Source organism: Bubalus kerabau, chromosome 10 (genome assembly GCF_029407905.1).
Source record: "Bubalus kerabau isolate K-KA32 ecotype Philippines breed swamp buffalo chromosome 10, PCC_UOA_SB_1v2, whole genome shotgun sequence".
NCBI classification, from domain to species: domain Eukaryota; kingdom Metazoa; phylum Chordata; class Mammalia; order Artiodactyla; family Bovidae; genus Bubalus; species Bubalus kerabau.
In genome coordinates, this window is record NC_073633.1 from 14223521 (window position 1) to 14250148 (window position 26628).

General features: G+C 42.6%; 1 protein-coding gene across 2 annotated transcripts in view; it reads right to left on the minus strand.

Annotated features, from left to right (window-relative positions):
• Nucleotides 1-26628, minus strand: part of ARSB (arylsulfatase B) — a 180937-nt gene that overhangs the window by 44909 nt on the left and 109400 nt on the right. Inside the window, exons 6-8 of one of the 2 annotated variants that reach the window (XM_055536655.1) lie at nucleotides 18119-18189; nucleotides 2370-2469; nucleotides 1377-1488 (exon numbers count right to left, since the gene is read on the minus strand). In XM_055536655.1, coding sequence (XP_055392630.1) covers nucleotides 1392-1488; nucleotides 2370-2469; nucleotides 18119-18189 — 268 coding nt within the window. In that variant the 3' untranslated portion in view covers nucleotides 1377-1391. Of the gene's footprint in view, nucleotides 1-1376; nucleotides 1489-2369; nucleotides 2470-18118; nucleotides 18190-26628 lie in introns of those variants that run through there. The other variant, XM_055536654.1, reaches the window with a different exon arrangement.

Consider the following 26628-nt stretch of genomic DNA (forward strand, 5'->3'; position numbering starts at 1 on the left):
TCCACACGCCTATTCTAATCTGAGAAGCACTGGTTTGTGGTCAGGTGACAGATGAGACTTTTGGAATGCAAGTATGGTCACAAGTGACTTCCTAGACAATGTGGAGAAGTTGTTAGTACTCTTCAGAGACTGCTTTCTTTTTCCCCATTACAGTCTAACTTCTAGTCTAATCTTTTCATCACTGCCTTGCTGATGGTCAGAAGCTGTCCCTGATTGCTGAAAGAGACTAGAGCTCAGGGCACTCTGTAATTTCTGAGGTGGGAAAACAATGCCTGCCAAGGTGATTATCCTCTTGATTTGGTGTCAGATTAAATAAGAGAAAAGAGGATGCTTGGCGTGAAAGCATCTGAATGGCTGGAGTACCACACTAACAATACACTGCATTCTGACCAATATGATCAGGAACTGTAAGAAGTGTGTTTTTCTCTCACTTGCTTACTTCTCCTTCAATAAATAAAGCAGTCTATGTGCAATATAGTTTTTAAGAGTGCTTACAAGCAGGCCTCACCCCTCTCCAGTACTCTTGCCTGGAAAATCCCATGGACAGAGGAGCCTGGTGAGCTGCAGTCCATGGGGTCGCGAGGAATTGGACGTGACTGAGCGACTTCACTTTCGCTTTTCACTTTCATGCATTGGAGAAGGAAATGGCAACCCACTCCAGTGTTCTTGCCTGGAGAATCCCAGGGACGGCGGAGCCTGGTGGGCTGCCGTCTATGGGGTCGCACAGAGTCGGACACGACTGAAGCGACTCAGCAGCAGCAGCAGCACAAGCAGGCCTAAGGTCAAGAATGTGTTTGATTTAGCAGTTAGGGGAATTTAAATTCAAACCCAGTTGGTTTTTAAAATCAACTTAATCACCAAAACTTGATGAAGCGCCCTCAAGTTATCTAAAAGAAAGCAGATACTGCACAGTGGAAGAGTTGATGTCATCCGTGGAGCTGCCAAACCATCAACAATCTGGAAAGTGAAATTTTTTTTTAAAAGGGAAAATATAAAATTATGAAAAACATGCAGTTCTTAGATTTGCTTGCATGCTCTTCCAAGTGTCTGATGGTTTATGTAATACATCTCTTTCCATTCTTTTCTAATTTGGTTTAGACTGTCAATATTTTCATTTAAAAAGAATGTATATTCATTTGAGCTTCATGTAGGATAAATGATGTCCTTTATAATTTGAGGAAAGATTAAGAAAAAAATAACCTCACATAAATTTGAAAATACGGTTGAACAAGAAAAGAGAAAGGTTTAGATTTTTTTCAGTCTCTAACATTAAAATATTTAAACATTAGTTGTTAACAGAAATCAGATACTACACTCTACCTTGTCCAAGAAATAAGCAAAATCCAATCCTCAACTTTCTTTCAATGACATATTTATCTTACAAATAATTCTTACATTTCAGGCAAATGATTAGAAGGGAGGGTGGTATTTGAGCTGAGTTTCTTTCTCTTTCCTCTTTTATTCTTATTTTCTCTTTTGAGAAAGGAGCTGAAAGTCAGATAAAGACCAAATTATTTTCTGAAAGGAATTTTTATAAAATGATATAGAAGAAAGGCTCTGGAATGAGTAAGTGGTCAAAATAATCATGACTTCCTGTCATGATTAGGAAGGACACTAATGTCCGATGCTTGCCTGCTATTAATTAAGCCAGATCTAAAGTTTCTTGTGTTACTTTATGAACAAACATTAGCTCTTACAAATCAAGTACCTCTGACATCTAATCTCTTTTTAAAGGATCTGTTGAAGTCTTTCCCAAATCTTTCCTTTTTTCATTTTTCTTTAAATAAAGAAGGAAATTTATTTGACTATTGCTTTGGTTGTGTCACTGCTCCAGATGCTTAGGGACAACAACGAATATGAAAGATGAAACCGTCTGCCCTCGTGGAGTTTGTGTTTTAATGGGAGAGGAAGATGATAAAAATCCAGAAAGATAAAACCAAAGTTGTTGAGATAATAAATTTAAAGCTATGCTTTTTGAGTAAATCTACCCTAATCATCCCCAAATGCCTTTCATTATTTCTTCCTTTCTCCTTAGTGCTTATGTATTTGATTTCTATCACTTATCATTTGTTGCTACTTTATTTTATAACTGTGTTAATGTCACTTTCTAGGCCTATATATATATTTTCCTCTGATTCAAAAGGCTCTTCAGAAGCAGAGGCCATGTATTTATTCTCTAGGTATTCGCTGCCAGAGGTAACAGATTTTATTCTATACATGCCATGCCTGATCACTGACATCTTACACTGCGTGTGTGTGTGTGCTAAGTCACTTCCGTCGTGTCCGACTCTTTGCAACCCTGTGGACTGTAACCTTCTAGGCTGCTCTGTCCATGGGATTCTCCAGGCAAGAATACTGGAGTGGCTTACCATGCCTTCCTCCAGGGATCTTCCCGACCCAAGGACCAAACCCGCATCTCTTCTGTCTCTTGCGTTGGCAGGCAATGCCACCATTTACCGTTAGTGCCACCTGGGAAGCCCAACATATTACATTATAGGTTACTTAAAGCAGACCACGTCCTCAGCTTTTTACAGCTTACTCCTCAGAAATGTTTTTAAAAGTTTCATTTCAGCCTTTTACATAGGCAGGGCTTTTACTAAAGCCCCTAAAAAATCTGACCAGATTAGTCAATATTTAGAAAGTAGACTTACCACAATTTAACTGCACTGGATTTGTCCCATGAAATTTAGTGAGGTTTTATGTCTTTCCAAAATACTATGGTTGACAATTTCAAGAAAAGTATACATCTATCTTTATCCTTATAGGTTGTAGGACTAGGGGACTGAGATAGAAAGATGCCTAGTTTAGACTGGGAGAGAAAGCAGAGAGTCTGCACATTCCCAAAACTTGAAGAGATCCAGCTACAAAGATGCCTCCAGTGTAGAGGGTGGAGTGGGCACAGGGGCTGGATCTGAAAGGGATGACTTGGAGGGTGGCCTACTTCTGTGCTGAGTGTCAAAATCAGCATCGACCTTTGAGTAAATTAGAATTGTCAGGCTACTCTTGGAAGCCATTGCTAAAATTTCTAAGCTCTACCAGAATTAAAGAAAAGTAACCAAATAAATAAGAGGTCATTTGGAAATGAGAGGATGTGGTGTCAACATAACCTTGGGGGAAAAAAATTAAGCTGATATGTAAATGAGGTTTTGAGCAAGTAACCACATGGCCAGACACCCATTTCCCAGAGGCAGGCCCGGCCCAAGCCCTTCAAGTCAGCCTCTGTTATCTGGCCCTGAGAAGCCTTAAAAAAGGTGCTTACTCTGATTTCTTCAAACATAAAATTGGGGCAGTGGGATTTGCCATTTCTGTGTAGTCTAGGCCTGTGGTGAGGATTAATTAGTGTTTTTAAAGTGCTGTGGGTTTGGTTTGGTTTATTTATTTTCTCAGGATGAAAGCCAGTACGCCAGCACCAAGTGTTAACAGCGAAGGTTTGATGTATGTTACTTGAGATGCCCTGTGTGAAGTGGGGTGGGCGGGAAACAAGGCTTGTGGGACGGCCTTCAGCATCAGAAAGGCCACATTTCCAAACACACTTTAGTACTCCCCAAAGTCAAGGAGAAAGACTAAAAGCCTTTGAAAATTTAAAAGGAGAAAAGTTATCAGTATTTAGGTTCTGTGATTGAGGGCTCGTACCAGCCCACACCAAGGAAAATTTGACAGACCTCTGCAGACAAACATTGGCAGCAAGAGAAGACATAAAATTCTGCTAATTCTGTGACAAGCTGTAAAATGAGGTCTCATATTTGATATAGACAAAGAATGGCAACTCAGACGGTCAGGGAATCAGGACTAACGGCTGAGGAAAAATGCTGTCACATGCTAGCTTCTGTCAGAGAAGGCAATGGCACCCCACTCCAGTACTCTTGCCTGGAAAATCCCATGGATGGAGGAGCCTGGTGGGCTGCAGTCCATGAGGTTGCTAAGAGTCGGACACGACTGAGCGACTTCACGTTGACTTTTCACTTTCATGCGTTGGAGAAGGAAATGGCAACCCACTCCAGTATTCTTGCCTGGAGAATCCCAGGGACGGGGGAGCCTGGTGGGCTGCCGCCTATGGGGTCGCACAGAGTTGGACACGACTGAAGCGACTTAGCAGCAGCAGCTTCTCTGACCCAGGACAGGTGGGCATAGGGACCAAGAACTCTGGTACGGCCTCCACTTCCACTCACTAAGAACCCAGCAGTTGTCCAGATATTACAATCTCACAAGAATCCTCTTAGCTGGTTTTAAAAAATAATTTTATGGCTTTATTCCCGGTTAAGGAAACAATGTGTGCTCATTACTAAAAATTGAAACTGCAGAAATACAGAACATAAAAAGTACAGACACTACACCTCCAATCCCAACAGTCAGTATATAATTGCTATTGGCTATTGTTTGAACATATTTACAGGCAATAGCTGTAACTGTCCCCAGTTTATAGGTGATGAAACAGGGGACACAGAGAACTTATCTACCAGCTCACAGGAAATAAGTCAAAGCTGGAATTCAAATCCAGGTCTTTCTGATACTCTGGGACTCTACACATCCAGTAGGCTACTCTGCCTTAGCCACACCCCGCTCCCTTGTTCCACCACCCTCCCCAGAGATAATTACCATGAGGCACAAACACAGTTTCTATAACAAGCCTTGCAAAGAGAAGCTGCCATCATCCACAGAGTCAGGTTACATGTGAAACAGCAAGGTTGGTGTCACAAGTAGACCTGCTTCCCCAGCCTCATTGAAATGTATAATCCTCCATCAACATGCTGGGTATCTGAGTGAGGTGGCTACTTTTTTCACAAAACCAGTGCAGAACAGAAAACAGAGACTTCTGAGGTCAGTAGATCGTGTCTTATACATGAAGCCTGGACCTACAGACACATTTATTACGTGTGTGTGACCTGCTGCCTCAGTTTCTCCATCTGGATCATAAAGTGGGTGGCTGAACTGACTGCCAGGGTGCCTTCTAGCTGCTGGTACTCCATGCGATGATGGGAAATCTCACTGACAGCTGGTTGGCCTCATGCATTCCACCTAACTTTTTTTTTTTCCCTGCTCAATGTATCATTTCAGGTTGAATGACAGAAAGCCGTCCTGTGTTGCTACTTCCCAAATATGCCCAGAAAGACATGAAAGTGCTTTGAGATAATGTATGGTATTACTGCTCTTGCTAGATGTCTTCTGATTAAATGAGCAGATGATAACCAACTTAACTGCCTAACTTATCAGCATGCCTTCTTTGGGGATGTGTACATCTCCTTATACAAAGGGCCTCAAGAGAGCTATATGATGAAATCTTGCCCTCCATGGAGTGTATGGCTCTGGATTGGGAAACCATAAACACAAATAACTGCAGGAGGAAGAAGCAAGATCTCAGTGTCTTAAGATGCTCAAGAAAAACTCAAGGGACTCAAGTCCGGAGGGTCAGGGAGGGCTTCATAGAGCAGGAGAATGTGACCTGGGCCCTCAAGAAGGGTCAGAGAAGCAAAGAAAGACAGCAGAGGATGCTGCAGTGGTGCTGAGGGAAATGACAGAGGCTGCGGGAGGCAGGCTAAGGAGTCTGTGCATGGCTGTTGGCAGCTGGGAACCACCAACAGCTGTCAAGCAGGTAAGTGAGGGGCTGTGTCTACGTCCTCTTTCAACAAAAGCTAAACCCTAAATGATCTCTTGTACACTTTGCCAGCAAAGGTCCGTATAGTTAAAGCTATGGTTTTTTTCCAGAAGTCATGTATGGATGTGAGAGTTGGACCATAAAGAAGGCTGAGCACCAAAGAATTGATGCTTTCAAACTGTGGTGCTGGAGAAGACTCTTGAGAGTCCCTTGGACTGCAAGGAGATCAAACCTGTCAATCCTAAAGGAAATCAACTTTGAATATTCATTGGAAGGACTCAAGCTAAAGCTCCAATACTTTGGCGACCTGATGCAAAGAGCCAACCCATTGGAGAAAACCCTGATGCTGGGAAAGACTGAAGGCAGGAGGAGAAGCAGGTGACAGGATGAGATGACTGGATGGTATCATGGACTCAATGCACATGAGTTTGAGCAAGCTCCAGGAGTTGCAGGACAAGGAAGCCTGGTGTGCTGAAGTTCATGGGGTCACAAAGAGTCAGACACAACTTAGCAACTGAACAACCACCACCTACAACTGTATACCTACTGTGGGCAGGCAGTGTCTACTGAACAAATCACCTCAGAAACGGCACCTTAGCATCAGGAAGTGGATCTGAATTTGCTCTAAAGAGGGAAACAGGGAGCAGCTCCAAGCATGCAGACCTGGACCACTCCTGGATGTAGACTACGACCTGAACATTTTACCACAGAAAACGCGTGTGTGAGAGGAGGGGAGGGAGTGAAGCCTGTTCTTCCACCCTGTAATCATGAGCAGAAATAACATCCTATTATAACCTTTGAAGAGAAGAGGCCCTTTCGATGCAATAGTGACGAAGACGTACAGAATCACTTTGAAGCCTTGGCCTTTGGAGTGGAAAATGCTAACATCTGTCAGGCCCTTCATCTCTAATCAGGCTTCTGCCAGCGGGGGCTGAGCACTTTATGTGCGTGTGTGTGTGTCAGGTCACACACGTGGATGGGTGTGAGAATTCTGATGATTCACTGAAAGCCACAACTGACTTCCAAGGTGAGTTGTGGTCATAGACGGAGTAGCGTCTTTACTGCAGAATAGCCCAGGTCAAGCCTGGGGTGTATAGGATGAGCATATACATTTTCTCTAAGGCAGACTAATACCTTTGAAATCATTTCTCCTCCTGGTTTGAGGCAGGACAGGGACTAGAACTGGTTGACTAGAACCAAGGGGAACCACAGAATTTGGGGCTTCAGAGTGCTTCAGAACCAGGCCGAGTGGCATTCACACCTGTAGGACCTCGGAGCCTAACCCCGGATCACGGCTGCCCCCCACCCTTTGGATGTTTCCAGGCTTTCCCATAAATCACCTTCAACAGTACCATCCCCTCGCCCCAGGCTCTTGCACAGGCTTCCTCCACGGCCCACCCTGTACAGCTGGAGACAGACCCTGAGTCAGGTCAGCCTGCTTGAAAGAAACCCTTTAAGGACATGGGAGGACAGGAGGGGAGAATAAATAATTCTTAGGATCTACTCTTAGCAATGAAGGAGGAGAAAAGGTACTACCTGAACAGAGACCAAAATGTGTCCATGCAAGGTCACCTGAAAACAAAGCCTCTGAAGATGAATAAGAGGTTTCCTCAAAGCACACGGGGAAGCAATTATAAACCATATGTTTGACACTGGCCGGGGGCCCGGGGCAAGAGAGATAAAAGCAGAGGCGGCTTTGCGGGCACTGAGAGAGCCAGTGCCCAGGGCAGCAATTAAAGGGAGCTTTCCAGAAAGGTGGAAACGGGAACAGAGACCAGCAAGAAGCAGCTGCACCCTCGGCTCAGAGGGGAAGTCAGCTGAGCTGAAACCAGCCGGGGGCTTTATATTTATGTGTATTTGTCCCTGGTGGCTCAGACGGTAAAGAATCTGCCTGCAGTGCGGGAGACCCAGGTTTGATCCCTGGGTTGGGAAGATTCCCCTGGAGAAGGGAAAGGCAACCCACTCCAGTATTCTTGCCTGGAGAATCCCATGGACAGCGGCGCCTGGTGGGCTATAGTTCAAGGGGTCCCAAAGAGTTGGACATGACTCAGTCACTAACACTTTCACTTTCATTCATTTGTCCATCAAGGAAGTCTGGGGGAAAGAGATGAAGTGGGCAGGGAAAATGTCACATCACTGGATATTTTCCATGAGGGGAAGGGTGAGGGTGGGCATTTATATGCTGGATAAGTAGTTTCAAACATCTGTATGTGATAACATTAATTAAAATAAAAAGCAGCTTGTGGCTTTTTTTTTTTCTTTAGGCACAAAATGTAGGATGTGAGTTCAGGGTTTAAGAGGAGAGTGTGAATTGCCATCTGGAGGCACTTTTAGGTTCAAGAAAGGCTAAGACACAATAAAACAAAGACTATATAACCTGTTGGTCTAGTCATCATTCATGAACAAATATTTATTGAGGACTTAGTGTGATGGTAGGCCTGTGCTATGCACTGGAAATACGGCAATAAAAGAAAAAGTTATAGATCCTGCCTTCATGGAGTTTCTATGCTTTTGGCGGGGGGATTAAATTTCATTTATTTTTAATTTTTAAAATATTGGTACAATATAATGCATAACATAGAATTTACTGTCTGAACCATTTTAAGTGTCCAGTTCAGTGGCATCGAGTATGATCACATTCGTGTGCTACCATCACCATCATCCGTCCACAGAACTCTTTATCTTATAAAACCGAAACTCAATATCCACTAAAAAGCAACAACTCCCATTCCCCCTTCCATGGCCACATACCTTGGTAGGTTGTGGCTTTGATATTAACAGTAAAAATGTTTCCAAAAGACTGGTGGGCACACCAGTCGATGTGCTACTTTCTGTATCTATGATTTAAACTACCCTAGGTACCTCATTGGAGAAGGCAATGGCACCCACTCCAGTACTCTTGCCTGGAAAATCCCATGGGCGGAGGAGCCTGGTGGGCTGCAGTCCATGGGGTCACTCAGAGTTGGACACGACTGAGCGACTTCACTTTCACTTTTCACTTTCATGCATTGGAGGAGGAAATGGCAACCCACTCCGGTGTTCTTGCCTGGAAAATCCCAGGGATGGGGGAGCATGGTGGGCTGCCATCTCAGGGGTCACACAGAGTTGGACACGACTGAAGCGACTTAGCAGCAGCAGCAGGTACCTCATGTGAGTGGAATCATACAGTATTTGTCTTTTTTTTGTAACTGGCATATTTCATTGACCATACTGTCCTCAAGGTTTAACCATGTTGCAACATGTGTCAGAATTTTCCTTTCTTTCTAGGACTGAGTAATAATACTCCATTGTATGCATGTAGCACATTTTGTTTATCCATCCCTCTCTCAGTGGACATTTGGGTGGCTTCCACCTTCTGGCCACTGTGAACAATGCTGTTCAAGTCCCTGATTTTAATTCTTTTGGGCATATATCCAGGTATGGAATTGCTGGATCACATGGAAGTTCTATTTTTACATTTTTGAGGAACTGCCATACTGTTTCCACAGCGGCTGTACCAGTTCACATTCCCAACAGCAGTGTACAAGCGCTCCAAGTCACATCCTTCTCAATAGCCGTTCTTCTCCTTCCTCCACCCCTCCCTTCCTGTAGCCATCCTCACTGGTATGATCTACGGCTCTCTGAGATTTCTTTATGCTTTACTGCAGAATCTCCTGGCTCACCCTTTGACCTCTGGTGTGTGCGTGTACACACCAGTCTTTTGGAAACATTTTTACTGTTAATATCAAAGCCACAACCTACCAAGGTATGCGGCCATGGAAAAAACCCTAACTCCGCTAGTAGGAAGGGCTTCTGTGGTGACTTGTAGTCTTAGAATAAGGGGGAGGTGGTATAGATGCTACAAGGCAAGAGGCCAGCTTTTGAGGGGCTCTGGTCCTACGTGGAAGGCAGGACCTCCTTCAGAAAAGTCTAACATCAATTCCTACAGCTCATGATAGGAGGAGACATTGGTCCACCGCTGCCAACGAGACCCACTAAAGGAGAGACAGCAGATGGAAAACTGGAGTGATGCAGTGATGTTTCAGAACAGGGGCCAGAAAGGTGGGAAAGATGTAGTAACAACAAAATTGTGTAATAATTCACATTACTCTAGTGCTTGGAGCAAACTTATATGCAGAGTACATCAAGCAAAATGCCAGGCTGGGTGAAACATAAGCTGGAATCTAGATTGCCAGGAAAAATATCAATAACCTCAGATATGCAGATGGCACCACCCTTATGGCAGAAAGCAAATAAAAACTAAACAACCTCTTGATGAAAGTGAAAGAGGAGAGTGAAAAAGTTGCCTTAAAACTCAACATTCAGAAAACTAAGATCATGGCATCTGGTCCCATCACTTCACACCAAATAGATGGGGAAACAATGGAAACAGTGACAGACTTCATTTTGGGGGGCTCCAAAATCACTGCAGATGGTGACTGTAGCCATGAAATTAAAAGACGCTTGCTCCTTGGAAGAAAAGCTATGACCAACCTAGACAGCATATTAAAAAGCAGAGACATTACTTTGCCAACAAAGGTCCATCTAGTCAAAGCTGTGGTTTTTCCAGTGGTCATGTATGGATGTGAGAGTTGGACTACAAAGAAAGCTGAGAGGCAAAGAATTGATCCTTTTGAACTGTGGTGTTGGAGAAGACTCTTGAGAGTCCCTTGGACTGCAAGGAGATCCAACAAGTCAATCCTAAAGGAAATCAGTACTGAATATCTATTGGAAGGACTTCTGTTGAAGCTGAAACTCCAATACTTTGGCCACGTGATGCAAAGAACTGACTCATTGGAAAAGACCCTGATGCTCGGAAAGATTGAAGGTGGGAAGAGAAGGGGACGACAGAGGACAAGATGGTTAGATGGCATCACTGACTCGATGGACATGAATTTGAGTAAGCTCCGGGAGTTGGTGATGGACAGGGAAGCCCGGCATGCTTTAGTCCATGGGGTCGCAAAGAGTTGGACAGGACTGAGCGACTGAACTGAACTGACTTCTTATAATGTTTACCTTCCTCTGGCGGCTCAGATGGTAAAGAACCTGCCTGCCAGTGCAGGCGCCACAGGAGATGCAGGTTGGATCCCTGGGTCGGGAAGATCCCTTGGAGAAGGGAATGGCTACCCACTCCAGTATTCTTGCCTGGAGGATACCATGGACACAGAAGTCTGGTAGGCCACAGTCCATGGGGTGGCAAAGAGTCCGACGTGACCGAGCGACTAACTCTTATACCGTTTCTAACATTATCACCTGTGTTTGTCTACTTACAAACATGTCTTTGGCTATACCACTGCTTATTAACAAGTGCATCTTTTCCAGCAGAGTGACAAAGAAGAAATGGTAAGGAGGCAGCTTTGCTCTGTTGAGGTCCTATTTCTATAGAGACCCACACAATGCTGAAGCTGGAAGGGACCTCAGATGTCACTCAATTCAGTTTTCACCTCACAGATAAGGAAGTGGCTTTGGGGAAGGTGGGGGTGGAATATTACTCTCTTCTCCCATAAGTAAGCACAAACCATATGAGAAGTGCTGGCATTAGAAAGCAAAGAAATGTTTCCATGATAACAGTGACCCAATCGTCTCTCCTTCATTTGTACCCTACATGGGCTACCTTCTGATTTTATTCCACAAAAGCCTCTAGAACATAATCATAAAACACATTCTATGAATATGACATGCAGTCTTGACTGTCCTACAAATATATACTGTCTCATAGCTGGATTTAATTTCCCTCCCACAAATTAACTGCACAGAAAAGGAACTGGGCTTGTATTGTCATCCTCGAAAGGAGCAGGACCCCAAAGGTGGATCCCCTTTTTCTAATTCTGCCCCACAGTGGGTTGAAATGGATATGAAAACTGAGCAGAAAAGACCCATGATGTTGCCCATGAACAGGGATGAGAAGGAGGTGGCACATTGCTACCCGCAGGCACAGAAAGTAGGACATGCTCTGGTTTTGTGAACCGATAGTGAATATGGCTCCATGTCGATGCCAGGGCCTGACGATGCCCCTCCGCACACTCAGGGGTTAGAGCAGGAGTCCTCAAGCAGCAGGGAGGGTCAACAGGAAGGCCTGGGGTGGGCTTCCAGGAGGCGGGGAGCAGGAGCAGATGGCCAGGAAGCAGTCCTAAATCTGGGACAGCAGCGAAGGGTTCTATCCATCAATTAATACGTGGGAAACCAAGTTCCAGAAAAGTGAAGGGACCTGCTCCAGACCTCATAATCTATGAATGACAAGATGAAGACAGTTTTCCCTCCTGATTTCCATGCCCCAATTCTTACTCTGGAAAAACCTTTTGCCTGCGTTGTTACCTTGCTAGGGGCACTTTAAGGAAGACGGCGAAAATTCATGGCAGGTTATACTAAGAACCCCACGGCAAGCAGCACTGTGGCCCATCACATGGGAATACAGTTCTCAAGCTCCCACTTCTGATGCCAAGACAACACACAGCTCAGTGAGTGAAGGAGGTTGAGGCTTCTCATTTGCAGGTGGAACTTAGTCGGTGAGGACATCTTACAGCCATTATGGCATGGGCAGCCTTTTCAGCACATGCCTGGATGTCATACAGGGCTTTGCAGTGCCTTAAGCTACTCAGAGGTTGTGAAAACCATCCCTACTTCCTCTTTATTCTCTCTTACCACCCTGAGAGATGCTTACCTGACTGGCCCCTGGCTATGCATCACTGCTCCAGTGAATCAGCTATGGGCTGGAATGTGTCATATCTCCAGGTGTGCTGGGGCAGAGAAGAGTTTAGACAATCGATGCATCTCCACAGTAGCTAACCATAGGTCTGTGATCCTCTCACAGACCTGAAGCTCCTCTGAAGCTGATCAAATCATTTCCTAGTACTTTCTAGAACAATTCTTCTAGACCAACAGAAATGTAAATGCCACGTGTGATTTAAAATTTTCTACTAAGCACATGTAAAGAGGAAAAGGAAATAGATGAAATCACAACCAATATATTTAAACTTGATATACCAAGGGAAATGAAAGTGAAATTCGCTCAGTTGTGTCCGACTCTTTGCGACCCCATGGACTATATAGTCCATGGAATTCTCCAGGCCAGAATACTGGAGTAGGTAGCCATTCCCTTCTCCAGGGGCTCTTCCCAACCCAGGGATCAAACCCAGGTCTTCCGCATTGCAGGCAGATTCTTTACCAGCTAAGCCACAAGGGAAGCCCAAGAGTACTGGAGTGGGTAGCCATCCCTTCTCCAGCGGATCTGCCCAACGCAGGAATCGAACCCAGGTCTCCCACATTGTGGGCGGATTCTTTACCAGCTGAGCCACAAGGGCACTGCCATTTCAACCAGAAATAAATAAATAAATAAATATATATGTTTTATAGTTTTTGTGCAAAGTCTTCAAAATCGGATGAGTGTTTTAGGTTTGCAGCACACACACTTTGATCTACAGTTAGCCACATTTCAAGTGCTCAGTAGTCACACAAGGCTAGTGGCTAGCATACTGGATATATTACTACCCTTGCCTCTCTTGACATATGTTTACTCCACCAGAAATAGAAATTTCTCCATCCTGTAGCCATTCTTCCCCATCTCAGGACTGTTTCCTTTCCAGGTCTAATGATTCTAGGTGGTCTTTATTCCATCCCAGACCTTCTCCAACTGTCCACTCAGTCTTTAAATAATCCTCACAGAGTACCTACCAAGTGCCAGGTTTTTGTGTTAACTTATGAGGATGGAAAGATAAATATTACATAAAACTTGAAGTCCAGGAGCTCTCAGCTTACTGGGAAATGTAGGCACATACAGGAAAATTTGGTCAACGCTATTCAGAGATATTGGAGAAGGCAATGGCACCCCACTCCAGTACTCTTGCCTGGAAAATCCCATGGATGGAGGAGCCTGGTAGGCTGCAGTCCATGGGGTCGCTAAGAGTCGGACACGACTGAGTGACTTCACTTTCATTTTTCACTTTCATGCATTGGAGAAGGAAATGGCAACCCACTCCAGTGTTCTTGCCTGGAGAATCCCAGGGATGGGGGAGCCTTGTGGGCTGCCGTCTCTGGGGTCGCACAGAGTCAGACACGACTGAAGTGACTTAGCAGCAGCATACAGAGATATGGCCTTCCCCAGTGCCTCAGCAGTAAAGAATCTGTCTGCAATGCAGGAGGCCTGGGTTCAATCCCTGGGTTGGGAAGATCCCCTGGAAGAGGAAATGGCAACCCACCCCAGTACTCTTCCCTGGGAAATTCCATGGATGGAGGAGCCTGGCATGCTACAGTCCATGGGGTCACAGAGAGTCAGACACGACTGAAGCAACTTAGCATAGCATATACAGAGACATATATGAAGGGGTCAGAGAAGGCAATGGCACCCCACTCCAGTACTCTTGCCTGGAAAATCCATGGACGGAGGAGCCTGGTAGGCTGCAGTCCATGGGGTCGCTAAGAGTTGGACACGACTAAGTGACTTCACTTTCACTTTTTACTTTCATGCATTGGAGAAGGAAATGGCAACCCACTCCAGTGTTCTTGCCTGGAGAATCCCAGGGACGGGGGAGCCTATGCTGTCTATGGGGTCGCACAGAGTTGGACACGACTGAAGCGACTTAGCAGCAGCAGCAGCAGCAGCATATGAAGGTGCATATCTGCGGAGAGGAAGGAGTACTGTTTCCTCTGGGGTTTCTGGAAAGCATTCACGGAAGTGGGACAAATGTACTGGGTTTTAAGGGATGAGGAAAATTCTGGAGGAGCAGTGAAAGGAATAGGGAAAAGCATGCTCAAGACCTAAGGATGATGATCTGCATACTTAGAAACGGCAAGTGTCTAGGAGAGTGAGAAGATGAGGAAGGGCCTGGAGTGAGGCTGGCAAGGAGAGCTGGGCCCCAAATGTCCGGTGACACACTCAGAATTACTGTGGGGTCATCCTCCGGGCAGGGAAATCCTAAGGCAGGTTGTAGCACAGACTGGAGAGGACAAAAAGAGTAAGAAGAGCCTGAACCACGGGGGAGTGGTATGTCTAAAAGAGCGGATGGGAGCACCAAGTGAATGAAGGGAATGTCAGAGCAATATTTCCTGCAGACAGTGTCATAACGAGGCATGATGATAGATCCTGGCAAAGGGTCTAATAGTCAACACTTTCTAGGCCCTAACTCATGACACAGGGGGATCGGGGCCACTTGCATGGTATTTATAAAGGGCTATTGCATGCATTACAACCTATGGGGATGTGGGAGCACCACATGGCCTCTCTCCCTGCAGGAATTAATACGGTTCCCTCTGGGTTAATTTAGGCACTTGGCAGAATCAAGCTAAGCTGCAGTATTGCCAGGAAAATCACAGGTTTACGAGACTTGGCAGGTCTGGGTAGCACCTGGGCAGCCTGATCAGATGATGTGCTGGCTGATTTCAGTTCAGTTCAGTCGCTCAGTTGTGTCTGACTCTTTGAGACCCCATGAACCGCAGCACACCAGGCCTCCCTGTCCATCACCAACTCCTGGAGTCCACCCAAACCCATGTCCATTGAGTCGATGGTGCCATCCAACCATCACATCCTCTGTCATCCCCTTCTCCTCCTGCTCTCAATCCCTCCCAGCATCAGGGTCTTTTCAAATGAGTCAGCTATTTGCCTCAGGTGGCCAAAGTATTGGAGTTTCAGCTTCAACATCAGTCCTTCCAATGAACATCCAGGACTGATCTCCATTAGGATGGACTGGTTGGATCTCCTTGCAGTCCAAGGGACTCTCAAGAGTCTTCTCCAACACCACAGTTCAAAAGCATCAATTCTTCAGCGCTCAGCTTTCTTCACAGTCCAACTCTCACATCCATACATGACCACAGGAAAAACCATAGCCTTGACTAGATGGACCTTTGCTGGCAAAGTAGTGTCTCTGTTTTTTAATATGCTGTCTAGGCTGGTCATAACTTTCCTTCCAAGGAGTAAGCGTCTTTTAATTTCATGGCTGCAGTCACCGTCTGCAGCAATCTTGGAGCCCAGAAAAATAAAGTCAGCCACTTTTCCACTGTCTCTCCATCTATTTGCCATGAAGTGATGGGACCGGATGCCATGATCTTAGTTTTCTGAATGTTGAGCTTTAAGCCAACTTTTTCACTCTCCTCTTTCACTTTCATCAAGAGGCTCTTTAGTTCCTCTTTACTTTCTGCCATAAGGGTGGTGTCATCTGCATATCTGAGGTTATTGATATTTCTCCTGGCAATCTTGATTCCAGCTTGTGCTTCTTCCAGCCCAGCGTTTCTCATGATGTACTCTGCATATAAGTTAAATAAGCAGGGTGACAATATACAGCCTTGATGTACCCCTTTTGCTCATGCTCAAGCTGACTGATTTGGCCTTGAGTTTTCTGGAAGGAGGTTCTGACACTCTCAGGTAAGAACGGGGCAATAACAGCACTATGCTGACGGTTACAGGGAGGCTCAGAGATGGGTTCTCCTTTTATAGATGGGAAAGCTGGGGCTCGGAGATGGGACTGGCTTATCAAAGATGGGGTCTCCTTTTCTGTAAACATTTATTGTTAATTGAAGGACAGTTGCTTTACAATATTGTGTTGGTTTCTGCCATACATCAACATGAATCAGCTGTGGGTACACACATGTGTTCCCTCCCTCTTGAGCCCCCCTCTACAATGTTCACTTTTCAGAAAGATCTAAAAGTAAGTAATAACAAAGCTGAAAAAAAATGTAAAAACCACTCAGTACTCTGTAATAACCTATATGAGAAAAGAAATAAAAAAAAGAACAGATACATGTACACGTATGGGCTTCCCAGGTGGCTCAGTGATAAAGAATCCACCTGCAATGGAGGAACATGGGCTCGATCCCTGGGTCGGGAAGATCCCCTGGAGGAGAAACTGGCAGCCCGCTCCAGTATTCTTCCCAGGATAAGCATATGGACAGAGGAGCCTTGGGGGGGGGTGCTATAGTTCATAGGGCTGCAAAGAGTCAGACATAGCGGAAGCGACTGAGCGTGCAAGCACATATGTACAACTGAACCAGCGGCTGCACACCCAAAATCAACACAACATTGTAAATCAAGCACATCCCACTCTAAAATAAAAATTAAATTTTAAAAATGTAAAAATTATTCTCAACTTGCACCCAGCCACTATTTTAAAAGAGACTGCATTGAACCTATAGATAAGCTGAGGGGATATTGTCATCATAGCAATATTTCTTAATTAATCACCTATTTTATACACAGTATCAATTGTGTATATATGTCAATCCCAATCTCCCAATTCATCCATCTCCTATTCCCCCTTGGGGTCTATATGGTTGAGCTCTATGTCTGTGTCTCTGTTTCTGCTTGGCAGATAAGATAATCTATATCATTTTTCTAGATCCCACATATATGTAGTAATATATAATATTTGCTTTTCTTTGACTTACTTTTTTTCTTTTTAATTTATTGTTTTATTGAAGGATAATTGCTTTACAGAATTTTGCTGTTTTCTGTCAAACCTCAACATGAGTCAGCCATAGGTGTACATATATCCCCTCCCTTTTGAGCCTCCCTCCCATCTCCCTCCCCATCCCACCCCTCTAGGTTGATACAGAGCTCCTGTTTGAGTTTCCTGAGCCATACGGCAAATTCCCATTGGCTATCTATTTTATATATGGTAATGTAAGTTTCCGTGTTACTCTCTCCATACATCTCACCCTCTCCTCCCCTCTCCCCATAAGTCTATTCTCTATGTCTGTTTCTCCATTGCAAACACATTAAAAGATGCTCAACACTGCTCATTATTAGAGAAATGCAAATCAAAACCACAATGAGATATCACCTCACACCAGTCAGAATGGCCATCATCAAAAGGTCTACAAACAATAAATGCTGGAGAGGGTGTGGAGAAAAGGGAACACTCTTGCACTGTTGGTGGGAATGTAAATTGATCACAGCCACTATGGAAGACGGTATGGAGATTCCTTAAAAAACTAGGAATAAAACCACCATATGACCCAGCAATCTCACTCCTAGGCATATACCCTGAGGAAACCAAAATTGAAAAATATACACATACACCAATGTTCAATGCAGCGCTATTTACAATGGCTAGAACATGGAAGCAACCTAGATGCCCATCAACAGATGAATGGATAAAGAAGTTGTGGTACATATACACAATGGAATATTACCCAGCCATAAAAGGAATGCATTTGAGTCTGTTCTGATGAGGTGGATGAAACTAGAACCTATCATACAGAGTGAAGTGAGTCAGAAAGAGAAAGATAAATATCATATTCTAATGCACATATACAGAATGTAGAAAAACGGCACTGAAGAATGTATTTATAGGGCAGCAATGGGCTCTCCTTTTACAGATGGGAAAGCTGGGGCTCGGGGAGGGAACTGGCTTAGAAGGTCACATAGCTCGTTAGCAGCATTCGCCGTGTGTGTCAACAAAGCCCAGTGACATTGGAGCCACAGGAGCCATGGAGAAATGTTTACTTTTATAGCAAACTCAAGTGGAAAAGGAGAATTAGGCTAGAGAGCCACGAGGCAATAAAACCATCTTTGTAACCAAAGAGACTTAAGTTGGTAGCAATAAGCAACGTACTCACATGGTGCAATATCTACGAAGTTTGGGTCGATATTGTGCAGCAGCTCCATTCTGGGGGACGGGCTTCCTTCACTAAAAAAGAAGTTTTTAGAAAACGTTAATTTCCTCTTTCAAATGGGTATGAGTAACTGTAATACTTCCTTTCCTTGTACTTATAGGAAATAACAAAACTGCCAGTTCACAACTCTGTCATGAATTCAGAGGCCTCCAAAATCTGTGGTTGTGCATCTTCAAGTAGTCATCGCTTGTCTACATCGTCACAATGACTGAGTTCAGTGTCAAGCACGTGACCATTACAAAGATGAGTTCTGTGACCCTTTGCAATAAATAATGTGACCGTATTTAAACATGACCATTCGTCACAGCAGTGAAATGAGAACTCCAGTGTAGGCTCCACACTGAACACTCACAGGGAAAGGAAGAAACAGCATCTGCTAAGATGGCAGGGCCCATATCACAGATGCAGCATGCCTTTTAAATGAGCCCATATGAGAAAAATGAGTGTCTTCTGCATCTAAATTTACAGTGTTAAACTTACATGCAATATAAATACATATGAAATAGTTATATCTCTTTAAGACTTTTTATTTTTTTTTAATTTATATATATATATTTTTTACTTTACAATATTGTATTGGTTTAGCCATACGTCAACATGCATCTGCCACGGGTGTACACGTGTTCCCCATCCTGAACCCCCCTCCCACCGCCCTCCCTATACCATCTCTCTGGGTCATCCCAGTGCACCAGCCCCGAGCTTCCTGTATCCTGCCACATGTGCAAATGCAATCACAACTCACATTAGTGTTGAAAACAAACTTGGAGAGCAGTTCAACCTGCTTATGTTTCAAATGAGAAAGGCACATAGTAAGTTATTGGCCAAATATTTGGTTGTGAGTGTTTTTAAAAAAAATTGGGAGCATAAACATCACCAGTTGTACATAAGGTGTGCAAAAAGCACCCAGATCACTTTGCTGGTATAGACCCAGCCTTATGGAAGACGTTCTTAGACATAACTTCAATCATTGGGAGACTCCGAAGGACTACTTGATAATATAACAAAATGTTGCAAAGTACTACTAATACTACAGGATTTGTCCACATGTGAATAACCAATAAAGCCCCTAATGTAACCAAGAATACATGCTTCAATGTCCACATACCAAACTCACAGTTAGTTGTCTACAGTAGTGGTTTAGGATTTCAAGGACTCATAAATTTTCAAAAAATCTGGGTTGTGAACGGCAATGTTATACTTGCCAAGCATGGAAAACTTAAACCTCATGAATAAAAAACAAAACCAAAAAAACTTTCAACTATCATCACCATCCATTATTTTACAAAATAAAGGTAATTTTAATGGCAACAAAAGTTAGGACAAATACAGTCTCAGAATAAGAAACAATCCTTTAAAGTGAATATATTTAACTTCAGGATTCTATAAGATTTCCTTTTTCCTCTCTACTCCATAAAACCCTCTAACTAGAGAGCGGTAGCAAAATATACAGGGATGCTTCTAGGCCTGGGGGCAGTTCTGTGCATGTGTGGGGGCTATTTCCTGGGGCTTCTCATTTTCTTCCTGAGACATTTAACTAATGACCTGTATATCATGGAGACTGTCAACCAATCCAAAATGATAGGAACTAGGGTTTCATCCCAGAAGCTCTGAATGTAAGTAGAGATGATAAGCAAAAAAAAAAAAAGATGAATACAAGGAAATCTTAACAGGATGGTGATGGCTGATTCGTGCGGTTAAAAAAAGCAAGCAAACAGAGCTAAAATCTGGTTGTAAAAATAGCAAGTAAGTCAAGAGGAAAATCAGAATAAAAACATTTGAAAGTCTTTGTATTATTTGGAAGAGGATACAACTATTCATTAAGTTTAGATTTTAGCAAAGTAAAATTTACATGTTGAAATTTTAGGTAACTTAGAAACAAAGGTATGACTTTTCTGGACTAAAACAAAACAGAGTTCATTCAATCCAAAAAAAAAAAAAAAAAGAGAGAAGAAAGAAGGTGGAGGAACTCCCAGATTTCTCATCTTTATAAGTAGGGCTCACTGCTGCTGCTAAGTCGCTTCAGTCGTGTCCGACTCTGTGCGACCCTACAGACGGCAGCCGACCAGGCTCCGCCATCCCTGGGATTCTCCAGGCAAGAACACTGGAGTGGGTTGCCATTTCCTTCTCCAGTGCATGAAAGCGGAACGTGAAAGTGAAATCGCTCAGTCGTGCCCAACTCTTAGCAACCCCATGGACTGCAGCCCACCAGGCTCCTCCGTCCATGGGATTTTCCAGGCAAGAGTACTAGAGTGGGGTGCCATTGCCTTCTCCAACCCCAAAGTACTAGGCATGGTTAAATAAAAGATATTTTTCCAATAATTTTTAAAGGGAATTTATCTGTATATCATTCATTTCATTTTTTCATTATTCAGAAGAGCCACAGATATTGCAAAATAATGAAACTTAATAGCAAGAGATGAATTTTGAACACTAAAGGTTGTGAGTAATCCCAGTGATGAATTATTTGCTGGGGAAAATCATCACAGGTAGAATCTCATGATGCAGATAGGAGTGAAAAAAACAAAAGTCAACCAACCTTCTTAAGTCACGTATGCAGTGATGCTACCTTTTAAAATCTACTAATCAGGATATTTTGATAAGGACGTGGTCAGAGATATAAGCCAAGGAAGTACAAAATAAGACAAGTGATTTAAACAATAACCAAATACCATTAGAGACTTCAAGTTATTAAACAAGTAAAGAAAACTACATGTACATTTAAAGGAACTGAATTATCATAAATCTTGGGTTGCGTGTGTGCTAAGTATCTTCAGTGATGTCTGACTCTTTGAGACCCTATGGACTGCCAGGCTCCTCTGTCCATGGGATTCTCCAGGCAAGAATACTGGAGTGGGTTGCTATGGCCTCTTCCAGGGGATATTCTTGAGCCAGAGATCGAACCCATGTCTCTTAAGCCTCCTGCATTGGTAAGCGGGTTCTTTACCACTAGAGCCACCTGGGAAGCCCAAACTTTGGGTTCAGTTCAGTTCAGTCGCTCAGTTGTGTCCAATTCTTTGCGACCCCATGAATCGCAGCACGCCAGGCCTCCCTGTCCATCACCAACACCCAGAGTTCACTGAGACTCACGTCCATCGAGTCAGTGATGCCATCCAGCCATCTCATCCTCTGTTGTCCCCTTCTCCTCCTGCCCCCAATCCCTCCCAGCATCAGAGTCTTTTCCAATGAGTCAACTCTTTGCATGAGGTGGCCAAAGTACTGGAGTTTCAGCTTCAGCATCAGTCCTTCCAAAGAAATCCCAGGACTGATCTTCAGAATGGACTGGTTGGATCTCCTTGCAGTCCCAGGGACTCTCAAGAGTCTTCTCCAACACCACAGTTCAAAAGCATCAATTCTTTGGCGCTCAGCCTTCTTCACAGTCCAACTCTCACATCTATACCACATATATGACCACAGGAAAAACCATAGCCTTGACTAGACGAACCTTTGTTGGCAAAGGTTACCCCACATCAAAACATGAGAAGTTATTAAAAGCCTTAGACAAGCTCATGTACCTATTCCCTGGGGCTAGTCCTTTGGAAAGTGATGGATTTTAGAAATATCTCCAGGTGGATTTTTTTTAAAATGCATACATACATGTAAAGGGCGGATGGTGATAATGGACATATGATAAAATGTACACCAAACTATTAGCTGGGACAGGGGGATAGGTTGGGAAACTACAAGACTTCCGACAGTGCTTTATACAACTGGCATGCGTCATTATTGTAACCAGAAAAATTTTAAGATTCTTTTTAAGGTAGTATATAGCTTGTGAACATTTTTATTATTTCATAAAGACTTTAAAAAGCATGAAAAGAGAAAACTCAGATAGTTTACAGAATTGGGGAATTTAAAGACAGGAAAATGACCCATAACTACGTTGTACCTGCAGTGTTTAAACACATTAGTTGATTTTTGGAATTTAATTGCACGCTACTCACTCATGCTATCACATACTGGTAATAACTGATCATGTGATTTCCCTCTCAGCATGTAGAAATGTCCTGGTATGTTTAAGATCAGACTTGCCTTTAACAAAAGGTAGAAAACACAGTAAAGATATTATGGTCACTGGGTTGGTTCTCAAGTCTCAACACATACGTCACTTCTTTCATTTTGGTAAAGGGTTCAGGGTCTGAGTGCCTACGATGGAGGGAATAAGAGAAAAAAGAGAGGGAGATGTTAGGGAGAAAGGAGGGAGGCAGAAAAGCTGGAGGAGGAGGAGGAGAAGGAAAAGGGGCTGTGGGTTTCCTTTAACAGTTACACACTAGGTTAGTACAGATCACTAGAGCACTGACACTCAGACACACACACACATGCACACACACGCGTGCGCACACACACACCCCCACGCACACACACCCCCACTCCTGAAGGCACAGAACCCACGTGGTTCATTTCAATGGAGACAAGGGTGCCGTATATTGATGCTGAAACACAGTAGACTCAAGTCACCTTGGGAAGAGCACGTGGAGACTAAGGCTGGTGGAGGGGGGTGAAATGAGAGATCACGAAGACCAACTCTGCGAGCTTTGTGACTCTGTCTAGGAGACACTTTAGAGTCATGATTCTGCAAAGACCAGTGAGGGTAGAGAGACTCTGGTCGTAACAAGGTCAGGCCCATTGTTGGCGAGGGGAGTCCTTCATGCCCAGGAAGAGCACCTCCTGCCCAGCTCAGTTCCCATTGCCTGTAGGCATTCAATCTCCCCAGAACTGAGAGACTGGACACCAATACTGGGACACTGGTACCCTGGTTATTGGGAAGGATTATCTACTGCTGAATTTATATATTAACACTCTTTTTTAAAGAGCAAAAAAACAGAAAAGTTCAGTAAGTAGCTGCTGAACATTTTCCAGTACAATTTAAAAACACTCTTCTCTCAAGAACCACAGATCCTTGGCCACTTAAATTTGCATAGTCTCCAATAATCATATATTATAAAAAGAGATCTCGCTCTTGTACCTGGAGGAGAAAATGCTTGGTCTTTTTTTTTTTTACTTTTCAATGTCTTTTTAGGGCAAACCTTCTCTACTATTGTCTTACTCCCATTCCTTCCCTGCACTTCAGGAAATTTTTGACATCAATGATCTCTATTTACTTATGCATGTTCCTCAGTCCTTTATGTTAAAAACAAAATATATTTTATTTTAAAATATCTTATCTTTTCTTCTTTTTGTTACTAAATGTCCCCAAACAGTACGTTTATACCCGTTATTCTCAATTTGTATCACATTAAAATCACCTAGAAGCTTCTAAAATCCAGATGCCAGCATCACTGGGGGTGGAGCCCAGGCGTCAGTATAACTCCCAGATGATTCCAACACGCAGCCAAGATTGCGATCACTGACCCGGGGCAATGTTTCTCAAACTTTAGATTACTTGGGGCTTTTGTTAAATTGTGGATTCTGATTTACTAGAGCCAGGGTGAAGGCTGTCCAGGAATCTACATTTTTAATAGGGTCCCCAGTGATACTGGTCTGAGGACCACACTTTGAGTAGCGAAACTGGTCGAAATTTCCCGGAGTCCTCTTACTGGGATCTGAACTTTTCTAGAGTTTCCTAAAATAGAAGCTCATTTAGATTAGAGCTGATTCTAGAGCTGTGATTCTCAATCTTAGCTACACAATGCAATCACCTGGGGAACTTTAAAAAATACTGATGCTTGAGTTTCACCATAAGAGAACGACGATCTCATTGCTCTGGGGTTCAGCTTGGGCATAAAGATTTACAAAAGTATCCAAGTTGATTATTTTGTCACATTAGCTTTACTGAAATATAACTTACAAACCATATGATTTATAATGTTTTCAAGGTACATCCATTTTATAGCATGTATCAGTACATCTTCCTTTTAAATGGCTGAATAATAGCCATCGTATGGATATATCATAATGTCTTTATCTACTCATCATTTTATGGACATTTGAGTTGTTTCTACATTTTTTTGCCTATTATGAATACTTATGTAAAGGATTTTGTACGGACATTTGTTTTAATTTCTCTTGGGGGTGTATCTAGGAGTAGACTTGCTACATCTACTTTATATATTTAAACTTTTAAGGACCTGCTAAACTATTTTCCAAAGCAGCTGCACCATCTTACACTCTTACTAGCTATGTATGAGCATTCCAATTTCTCCCTATCCTCTTCTTAGTGGTACTTATAAATGTCTGTCTTCTTTATTACAGCCATCCTAGCTGGTATGAAGTGGTATTTCACTGTAGTTTTGATTTACATTTTCCTTCTCATGTGTATATTGATCATTTATACAACTTCTTTGGAGGAAATGTCTATTCAGATCGTTTGCTCATTTTAAAAATGGGCTATTCATCTGTTTATGATTGACTGCAAGTATTCTTAATATGTTCTGAACACAAGTCCTATATTAGATATATGATTTGCTAATATTTTCTCCAGTTCTGTGAGTTGTTTTTTTACTTTCTTGATAGTATCATTTGCAGAAAAAAAAGTTTAAAATTTTGGTTTAGAACAACTTGTCTTTTCTTTTGTTGCTTTTTGGTATTTTTTTCTAAGAAACTGCCTAATCCAAAGTCACAGAGTTTTACTCTTATGTTTTTTTCTAAAACTGTTATAATTTTAGTTGTTACTTTCATGTCTATTATCCATTTTAAGTTAATTTCTGTGTATTCTGTGAGGTAGGAATCTAATTTCATCCTTTTGTATGTGAATATCTAGGTATCCCAGTAATATTTATTGAAAAGATTGTTCTTCCCAATTGAACTATATTGGCATCCTTGTCAAAAACACAACTGATTCTCCCAATTTAAAAGTGGGAAGAAGTGAATAGACATTGTCCCAAAGAGGAAATGCAGGCGGTCAACAGGCGCATGAAAAGATACTCAACATCGATAATCATTATGGAAATGCAAATCAAAATCACAACGAGATATCACTTCACACCTGTCAGAATGGCTATTATCAAAAAGAATACAAATAACAAATCTGATGAGGATACAAAGAAAGGGAACCCTCATACACTTGTGGCGGGAGTGCAAATTGGTACAGTCATGGTGGAAAACAGAATAGAGGTTTCTCAAAAACTAAAAACAGAACTACCATATGACCCAGCAAATTTATGATTGCCAAGATATGGAAGTAAGTTTTCACCATCACATGGATGAATAAAAAAGATGTGGTAGATATACATAATGGAATACTATTCAACCCTAAAAAAGAGAGACATTTTGCCATTTGTAACAACATGGATGGACCTGAAAGGCATTATGCTAAGTGAAGTAAGACAGAGAAAGACAAATACTGTATGATACCATTCTGCGTGGAGTCTTAAAAAGTACAGCACTTCAGCAAGTGGTGCTGGGAAAGCTGAACAGCTGCATGTAAATCACTGAAGTTAGAATACTCCCTCACACCATACACAATAATAAACTGAAAATTCCTTAAAGACTTAAATAGAAGACATGATACCATAAAATTCCTAAAAGATAATATAGGCAAAGCATTCTCTGATATAAATTGTACCAATATTTTCTTAGGTCAGTCTCCCAGGGCAGTGAATGAAAGCAGAAAGAAACAAATGGGACCTAATCAAACATAAGCTTTTGCAGCAAAGAAAACCATCAATAAAATGAAAAGACAACCTATATAATGGGATAAAATATTTGCAAATGATGCTACTGACAAGGGCTTAATTTCCAAAATATACAAACTCAGTATATAATTCAGTAACAAAAAACCAAACAACGCAATTGAACAGTAGGCATAAGACCTAAACAGATATTTCTCCAAAGAAGACATAAAAATGGTCAATAGGCACATGAAAAAATGCTCAATATCGCTAGTTGTTAGAGAAACACAAATCAAAACCACAATAAGGCATCACATCACACTGGTCAAAATGATTATCATTAAAACGTCTTAAGAATAGTAAGTGTTGGAGAGGGTGTGGAGAAAAGCAAACCTTTCTACACTGCTGGTTAGAATGTAAATTGGTGCAGCCACTTGAAAAACAGTATAGAGGTTCCTTAGAAAGCTAAAAATAGAGTGGCAATACGATTCAACAATCCCGTGCCTGGGCATATATCCTGAAAAGATGAAAACTCTAATTCAAAAAGATAGCAGCCCAATGTTCATAGCAGCACTATTTATAATAGCCAAGACGTAGAACCAACCTAGTGTTTACTGACAGATGAATACATATGTACATAAACAAAATGTGGCATATATGGATATGTATTACACAACAGAATATTACATAGTCATAAAAAAGAATGAAATAATGCCATTTGCATCAACATGGATACCATACTAAGTGAAGTAAGACAGAAGACAAAAATGTGGTATCACTTATATGTGGAATCTAAAAAATTATACAAATGAATTTATATACAAAACAGAAACAGACTCACAGACACAGAAAAAATATTTATGGTGACTCAAAGGGAAAGGGGTAAGGAGGGGTCAGTGAGGAGTT